Source organism: Octopus bimaculoides, chromosome 20 (genome assembly GCF_046866305.1).
Source record: "Octopus bimaculoides isolate indiv1 chromosome 20, ASM4686630v1, whole genome shotgun sequence".
Classification (NCBI taxonomy): Eukaryota; Metazoa; Mollusca; class Cephalopoda; order Octopoda; family Octopodidae; genus Octopus; species Octopus bimaculoides.
The window spans coordinates 34438986-34448897 of NC_142947.1; the positions used below are offsets into that span (position 1 = coordinate 34438986).

The 9912-nt window shown below is 36.3% G+C and overlaps 1 protein-coding gene across 1 annotated transcript in view; it reads right to left on the reverse strand.

Annotated features, from left to right (window-relative positions):
• LOC128250301 (cystatin-B-like) overlaps window positions 1-9001 on the reverse strand; it is a 15639-nt gene extending 6638 nt beyond the window's left edge. Inside the window, exon 1 of the mRNA XM_052975063.2 lies at window positions 8705-9001. Within this exon, the coding sequence (XP_052831023.1) occupies window positions 8705-8776 (72 nt within the window). The 5' untranslated portion in view covers window positions 8777-9001. The remainder of the gene's footprint in view (window positions 1-8704) is intronic.
• Between the last annotated feature and the right edge of the window lie 911 nt (window positions 9002-9912).

Sequence of the window (9912 nt, forward strand, 5' to 3'; positions counted from 1 at the left end):
ATATATAAATATATATATATATATATATATATATATATATATATATATATATATATATATATATATATATATATATATATATATATATATATATATATATATATATATATATATATATATATATATATATATATATATATATATATATATATATATATATATATATATATATATATATATATATATATATATATATATATATATATATATATATATATATATATATATATATATATATATATATATATATATATATATATATATATATATATATATATATATATATATATATATATATATATATATATATATATATATATATATATATATATATATATATATATATATATATATATATATATATATATATATATATATATATATATATATATATATATATATATATATTATATATGTATATATATATATATATATATGTGTATATATATATATATATATATATATATATATGTGTATATATATATATATATATATATATATATATATGTATATATATATATATATATATGTGTATATATATATATATATATATATATATATGTATATATATATATATATATATATATATGTATATATATATATATATAATATATATATGTATATATATATGTAATATATATATATATATGTATATATATATATATATATATATATATATATATATGTATATATATATATATATATATATGTATATATATATATATCATCATCATCATCATCATCATCGTTTAACGTCCGCTTTCCATGCTAGCATGGGTTGGACGATTTGACTGAGGACTGGTGCAACCGGATGGCTACACCAGGCTCCAATCTAATTTGGCAGAGTTTCTACAGCTGGATGCCCTTCCTAACGCCAACCACTCAGAGAGTGTAGTGGGTGCTTTTACGTGTCACCCGCACGAAAACGGCCACGCTCGAAATGGTGTCTTTTATGTGCCACTCGCACAAGAGCCAGTCCAGGGGCACTGGCAATGATCTCGCTCGAAAACCCTACAAGGCCAGTCAGGCGGTACTGGCAACGGTCACGCTCAGGATGGTACATCTTATGTGCCACCCGCACAAGAGCCAGTCCAGGGGCCCTGGCAATACATATATATACTTTATTATTAAAACTGCAAAAATACCACGAAAAACTGCTACTCAGATTTTCACGTTCCTATTCATCAGACAGTTGTGATTAAGAATGGGACAAGAATTAAAGTTATATGTGTAAATATATTGTACAATTTACATTGACAGATACACATTTGAATTTGGTTTCATTTCATTGGTTGTTTCAACTAACGTTTTCTTTTTTAAGAAATGGTGATATAAAATTGAATATCATTTTGTGTAAAATCGAAGAAAATATAACCTTAATTCTTGTCCCATTCTTAATCACAACCGTCTGATGAACGGGAACAGGAAACTCTGAGTAGCAGTTTTTTAGGATATTTTTGCATTATATCAGGCTCTTTTGCCGAACCGCTAAGTTACAGGAATGTAAACACACCAACACAAATTGTCAAGTGATGGTGGGGGACAAACACAGACACAAAGACACACACATGCACGCGCACACATGTATAGATGATGGGCTTTTAGTTTCTGTCTACTAAATCCCCTCACATGGCTTTGGTCAGCCCAAGGCTACAGCAGAAGACACTTGCTCAAGGTGCCACACAGTGGGACTGAATTTGAAACCATGTGGTTGGGAAGCAAACTTCTTAACCACACAGCCATGGCTGTACCTATAATGATAACAATAATTTTAAATTTTGGTACAAGGCCTGCAATTTTAAGGAGAAGGGTAAGTTGATACCATTGCTCCAGGCAATGGTATCAACTTGTCAGTAATTACTCAAGGTAGGCAGTTGGCGACCTTTATGCAGTCAAATACACAAAAAATAAGCGAAACACAGATGTGTGACCGAGTTGAAGACAGATTTACTTCTGCCTTTATAGCATGTAAAGAAAACGGTGTTGTAGGAGATTAAAAATCAGGGTTGAATGATACCAACCTAATCTACAAAAAAATAATATATTTTGTATTTTATGTATAGTAATCAGAGTAACCTTCATAATTTTATTGAATTAGGTGCATATTTTGCCATAAAAGGAAAATGTTGCTATCGATCTATTTTATTCAAGGTAGGAACTGCCTAACTTGCCGGCATGGCCAAGCATTGTCCCCAACACTTGACTGAATATCATTTTATTAACCCCAAAAGGATGAAAGGCAGAATTGACCTCAGTAGGATTTGAACTCAAAATGTAAAGATCAGAGAAAATATTGCCAAGCAGTTTTCCTGATGCTCTAACAATTCTGCCAGCTTGCTGCTTTAACCCTTTAACACTGATTACTCTGTCAAATTTAATGGATATTTATTCATATTGTGCCGATGGCACGTATAAAGTACCTTTCGAGCGCTGGGCCTCACAGAGGCAATGAAAAGTGACCGAGACCAGTGGCAATACACTGTGCTTGAGTAGAAGACAGACCCATCAAGCCAAGTGAAATTCTATTCGTGGCAGATACTAGTGTCATGCAACTGGTACCCATTCCGGTGGCATGTAAAAGCACCCATTACACTCTTGCAGTAGTTGGCATTAGGAAAAGCATCCAGCTGTAGAAACCATGCCAAACCGTGCTCCCTCAGCTTGCCAGTTCTGGTCAAGCTGTCCAACTCATGCCAGCACGGACAACGGATGCTAAATGATGATGATGATGGACCAGATCATCCCCTGAGCAATTTAACTGTCCAACAATCTATTATGTTGTTTGACAAGTGCTAAGCCACAAGTTCACTGACCAGATTTATCTTTGCTCCCCATATTCCTTTACAATGGGACTTGACTACTTTTACTTCCTTGGAGTCTGATACCTTTACTGTGGTAGCATCCGCAAATGCTGAAGCAGTTCTCATCTATCCCAGCTCAGAATGGATGCCCCTGGAAAGTTCCTTCTTCTGTAGCATTGGCTCGAGAGCCAAATCATCATCATCTAATGCTTGCTTTCTATGCTGGCATGAGTCGGATGGCCTGACAAGAGCTGGCAAGGCAGAGAGTTGTACCAGGTTCCATTGTCTGTTCTAGCAAGGTTTCTACAGCTGGATGCCCCTCCTAACACCAACCACTTTAGAGTGTACTGGGTGCTCTTTATGTGACACCATTATCAGTGCTTTTTAGGTGGCACCAACACCAGTGTTCTCTATGTGGCACCATATATATATATGTATATATATATATATATATATATGTATATATATATATATATATATATATATATATATATATATATATATATATATATATATATATATATATGTGTGTGTGTGTGTGTGTGTGTGTATATATATATATATATATATATATATATATGTGTGTGTGTGTGTGTGTATATATATGTGTGTGTGTGTGTGTGTGTATGTTTGTGTGTCTGTGTTTGTCCTCCCAACATCGCTTGACAACCGATGCTGGCATGTTTACGACCCCGTAACTTAGTGGTTCAGCAAAAGAGACGATAGAATAAGAACTAGGCTTACAAAGAATAAGTCCTGGGGTCAATTTGATCAAATAAGGCGGTGCTCCAGCATGGCCACAGTCAAATGACTGAAACAATTAAAAGAGTAAAAGAGAGTAAAAGAGTAAAAGAGAGTAAAAAGAGTATATCTATATATTTATATTATTATATGATCAAACGCCACGCATCCTTTTCCAAGTAAGTTTTATCTTAATAATTACTATGCACACTCTTCTACTATCTCTCTCCCTCTCTTGTTCTTCATCCTTTCTGTTTTTCTCTCCAATCCTTTCCTTATTCTTCTTCTCTCCCTTTCAATATTTGCCCCAACAGGTCTTCGCAAGCAGAGTTTAGTGCCCAATGAAGTAAAGGTACGAATAAGTGGGCTGGCTACACCCCTGGCAGAGGCTACGGATTATGGTCTCACTTGGCTTGCCGGGTCTTCTCCCGCACAGCATATTTCCAAAGGTCTCGGTCACTAGTCATTGCTTCGGTAAGGCCTAATGTTCGAAGGTCGTGCTTCACCACCTCATCCAAGGTCTTCTTGGGTCTACCTCTTCCAAAGGTCCCCTCAACCGCTAGGATCTGACACTTTTCACACAGCTATCCTCATCCGTTCTCGCCACATGACCATACCAGCACAATTGTCTCTCTTGTACACCACAACTGATGCTTCTTAGGTCTAATTTTTCTCTCAAGGTACTTACACTCTGTCGAGTATGCACACTGACATTACACATCCATCGGAGCATACTGGCTTCATTTCTTGCAAGTTTACGCATGTCCTCAGCAGTCATGGCCCATGTTTTACTGCCATGTAGCATGGCTGTTCATACACATGCGTCATAGTCTGCCTTTTACTCTGAGTGAGAGGCCCTTTGACACCAGCAGAGGTATGAGCTCTCTGAGCTTTGCCCAGGCTATTCTTATCCTAGCAGCTACACTTTCAGCACACCCTCCCCCACTCCTGACTTGGTCACCTAGGTAACGGAAGCTATCAACTACTTCTAGTTTTTCTCCCTGGAATGTGGCAGAAGTTGTTCTCTTGCACATTTTCAGTGTTTATTGCTCCTGAGCATCTGCCACATACAAAAACTATCTTCCTAGTTAGCCTTCTTTTGATATTGCTGCACCTCTTATGTGTCCATAGCTTACACTGGGTACATCTTATAGAGTTTCTACCTACGCCTTTTCTACAGGCCCTTCAATTCTAATCCTTGCTTCCACACCTGAAACTTCTCTAGTTTTGATAGTGACTCAGTAATTAGGGCAAGGTCATCAGCATAGAGGTGTTCCCAGAGGCAACCTGTCTTGAATTCCTGTGTTATTGCTTGGAGGACTATGATAAATAGGAGAGGGCTGAGGACTGAACCTTGGTCGACCCCTACCTCTACCCAGAATTCTTCACTGTACTCATTGCCAACCCTCACCTTACTGACAGCATCCCTGTACATGGCTTCTACAGCTGTAGAAACCTTGTGAAATTAGATGGGACCAGTCTTCAGTCAAACCGTCCAACCCATGCCAGCATGGAAAGTGGACATTAATTGATGATGATGATGATGATGATGAATGTGATGTGTATGGTTGAGAATAGCTGTATAAAGGAGTGGCAATCACTAAATGTGGAAGGAACAAGTGGAGCTATAGATCTTGGAACACATTAGGACAAAGTAATGAAGACTGACCTCTAGATGTTGAAACTCTCAGAGAAGATGATGGGAGACCGAAACGAATGACATTATGCTGTGCTGGAGAAGACCTGTCCATCTCCGCAGAATCAAGGCTCTGTCAAGCCCTCCCCCACAGCTCATCTGACACCCATTCTTCCATCAATCTTTTGTTATCCTATTTTCTTCACTTCTCCCTACACTGAACTAATATTTTCTGCATCCAACTCATTCCCCATTTCTAATCATCTGTCACATTATTTTCGCTCACTGTTTTTACCTACATGTCCACCTTTTCTGCTCTTCTATCTTATTCTGTCTTTTATTCACGTTGTACCAACACCCCACATCTCTCTCTCTCTCTCTCTCTTTCTCCAGGTAGGCAACCCATGTATTCATCACTTCAGCAAGACACCTGCTCCTCTCCCTCTATCCTAGTTCCTTATTCCTCCAGTCTGTACTCCATTCAGTTGAGGGACCTTATTTTGAAGGTACTTGTCAACCCCACCGGTACTGATGCCATGTAAAAAGCACCAAGTACACTCTGATAAATGGTTGGCATTAGGAAGGGTACCCAACTGTAGAAACTATCTTATCTATCTAATCTATCTCACCTTATGTGTCTAATCTAATCCATCTAATCTATAATCTATCTTATCTATCTAATTTATCTCATGTATCTAATCTAATCTATCTTATCTTATCTATCTAATTTATCTCATGCATTTAATCTAACCTATAATCTTACCTATATAATCTATCTAATTTATATCATCTTATGTATCTAATCTATTTAATCTATAATCTATCTTATCTATCTCATCTATCTAATCCCTCTAATCTATTTTATCTGTTTATCTTATCTATCTGTTCTATCCTGTCTATCTCATCCATCTTAGCTAATTATCACTGTCACTTGTTCAAGAAAAAAAATATCGGTTTCGTCCAGTGGTTTTGAAAGAGTGAAAGAGATAGACAGAAATAGAGAGAGGGAGGGAAAGAGTAAGAGATAGAGAGGGGAGAGCGAGAAAAAAAGTAATGTGAGGGAGAGAGTATAAGAGTATAGCAGTGTCATTCATTTGTTCTACAATTATTTCTCCTAATTTTATCAAATGCCTCTCTCTCTCTCTCTCTCTATCCCCTCTCTCTTTCTACTCCCATCCTCTTCTCTCTCTTACACTTTATTCTTTCTTTTTCTGTCATCCTCTTCTCTCTCTTACACTCTACTCTCTCTCTCTCCTCTACGGAAATATGTGTAATTACTCGAAGTTAAATGGATTTCTTGCTTTATAAAACAAAACAATTGGCCATTGCTGAATCGTAGTTACGGGGACGTATACAAACCAACACCGGTTGTCAACCGGTGGGAGGACAGTCACAAATAAATACATATATATATATATACAGGTAATCTTCCAGTTTAGGGAGGTTAAAAAGTAAATAAAAATCCAAGGGAAATAACTTAACGTCTTACTAGTATTTGGAAGATTACCACAAGTTGTTGCGCAGCCAGTACTATGATATTCAATCACGTGTGTGATTTATATATAAACAGTTAACTTCAATCACGTGTGTGATTTATTTAGAAACAGCTAAAAAAAACAAAAAAAAAACACATTTCAGAGTAGTACGGATAATACTAGTAAGACGTTATTTCCATTGTATTTTTATTTACTTTTTTTACCTCCCTAAACTGGAAGATTACCTGTATACACACTTAAATATATACCACAGCTTCTTTCAGTTTCTGTTTACCAAATTCACTCACAAGGCTTTGGTCGGCCCGGGGCTATAGCAAAAGGTGTCAAGCAGTGGGACTGAACCTGAAACCATGCGGTTGGCAAGTGAGGTTTTTAATATTACATTTATTAAATCAAATACCGTCGACTTATGCTTCCTATATTTTCCTAAAAGGATCAAATCCTTCGGAATTTCTATCCTGGAAATAAGAGGGCCGTTTGTTACCTGGTGGTGAATTGGCGGAATCTCTAATGCAGTGGTTCCTAACAGTGGTTCCTAACCCCTTTATTTAAATGAGTTTTCCCACGGACCCCTCTTAACATGCTTGTCATTATGTAATATTTATATACATGAAATTTTGAATTTAGTTTACGGATCTCCAGTACTACCTCTGCGGACCCCAGGTTGAAAACTATTACCTTAGTGCGTCTGAAAAAAGTCTCGTCGGAAAAAATGTCCCGGATCTTTATGTTCTGGTTTCAAATCCTACCGAACCCAATTTCACTCGTATTTCATTATACTAACCCCCTCCCGCCAGGGTTGATAAAATGAAATCTAATGAAAGTTTTTTTGTTATGTGTGTCCACCTAAAACTTAGAAATTATCGAACGGACAGCCACAAAATTACATATATACATTAACTACATCACCGAACAGGTACTGGTAAAAAAATTACCAAAATAAGTATGGGGTCGATTAATTCGACCAAACCCTTCAATGAGGTGCCCCAGGATGGCCACAGTTCAATGAATGAAACAAGTAAAAGATAAACAATATTTACAAGATTAATCTATCCAAGAAAGTTCGAGGATTAACAACGGACTGCTGACTAAATTACCACAAAATTTCACCTTTTGGGGCAGGATCGTATTCTCCTATATCGGAAACATAGAAATCCGAAAAATTTTGGAAAAATATTAATAAAAAAAACATCGGAAATGGGTGGTGTGCACGCGCTTTACCTTCGCCAGAACATCGACTGAATATCTTCTATCAGCTACCTTCGAGGTACAGTTGTTACCGCTGTTTTTGTTTAATTTTGATCATACTAACGCCATACCCTTTTATCTATTTCTCTATTTTCCCCGAAGAATCTACACACCCGAAAAATCAGAATTTGTAACGAACTAGATAATTTTAAACTCTACACAGATGCGGACTACAACTTCGATGGTTTTTAAGGTGATCATTGTTTTTTTGTTTTTTTTAAGGTACATATATACCGCTGCGTAGGCGATCTTTAATAACAATAACAGGTTAATGGTTTCGAATTCTGGCACATAGGAGGGTGTATGTTGATTATATCGACAACTGTGTCCAACAGGTATTTATTTTATCGACACCGAAAGGATGAAAGGCAAAGTCAACCTAGGCGGAATTTGAACCCAGAACGTAAAAAGCCAGAAGAAATGCTGCTAAGTATTTTGTCCGATTCCCTAACGATTCTACGAATAAGAATAAGAAATTCTGCTAGGTATTTTGACTCCCTAACGATTCTACGAGCTTGCCACCTTAATAATCCTAATGATAGGTATACAAGCCAACAAACCAGAAGCCGTTACGTCGTCGCTCAGATTGATAGAAGAGGTAGTCGAATGCTTCTTCTTAATTCAGATTGAAATAGAGAAATAAAAATTTGTTTGTCCTGCATATACAATGTCTGAAGCAATGATAATAAAAAAACGGGGGTGGTTACATCTGTTCGATGAAAATTAGGTAAGAAGGGTAATGATTAAATGAAATTATCGAAAATATAAAAAAAATAACTCACTTCATCGCATAATCCTTTAACCTCATCATTAATATCTTTTTTCTCAGACAATCCTCCACACATTGTAGACATCGTGATAAATGAGGGAAGAGTCAGCAGATCCACTGGTTAACAATGAAGTGCGCTAAAGCTTGTTTGGGTGGTTGTTTATAAACTAGTGTGCAACGGTAGAAGTTTTCTAATGAGAATGAAATCTATGGAAGCTGCTACACGCAAAAATGCGTTATTTCCAGTTATAACAAATTTCCCGACTCATTTATGATTTATTCTTTTACGTGCTTCCGTCATTTGACTGCGATCTCGCTTCGAAGGCTTTAGTCGATCGAATCGACCACAGTGCTATTTCCTTTTTATTCTAGTTCTTATTCTATCCGCCTCTTTTGCTCAACAGCTAATTACAAGATGTAAAACAAGCCAACACAGATTATCAAGTGGCGTGGAGACAAATACAAAAACAAGCGCATACGCACACATGTATACATAGAGACATACATATAGATATAGGGGTATACCAACACAAATGTGCACCACCACCCAAACACACAACTTTGTTTCCTCATATCTTTCAGAAAAATGTTTTGTTTTGATTTTTGTTTTACGAAATTCTCCATCAATACCTTTCACAGTGTGCAAATTACAATTATTTCAGAATTTAATATGAAAAAAAATAATAATAAAATGGTTGGTTCACACACATACTTACTGACTGGCACATTACAATTTTCTTTAGAAATTCCAAGTTTCATTTTGCAGATATATGTGATGTGCATTAGTATGTATTTGTGAGAACCCACCGTTTTTCTTTTCTTTCTTTTCATATTAAATTCTGATATAATCGTAATCTACACCATCTGAAAAATATTTGTAGAAAATTTCATTAAAACATGGCCATTTTTCTGAAAGTTAGGAGGAAACAAAGCCAACTCGGGTGAAATCTCCGAAAGTCCTCTTCCTACTTTCGGAATTTTTCTTTTTTTTTTTTTACATCAAATTCTTATATAATCAGAATCTACACCATTTGAAGCGGATTTGTAGAAAATTTCATCAAAAAAATATCCAAGTTAGGCGCAGCTGTGGCTGTGTGGTAAGTAGCTTGATTACCAACCACATGGTTCTGGGCTCAGTCCCACTGCGTGGCACCTTGGGCAAGTGTCATCTACTATAGCCTCGGGCCGACCAAAGCCCTATGAGTGGATTTGGTAGACGGA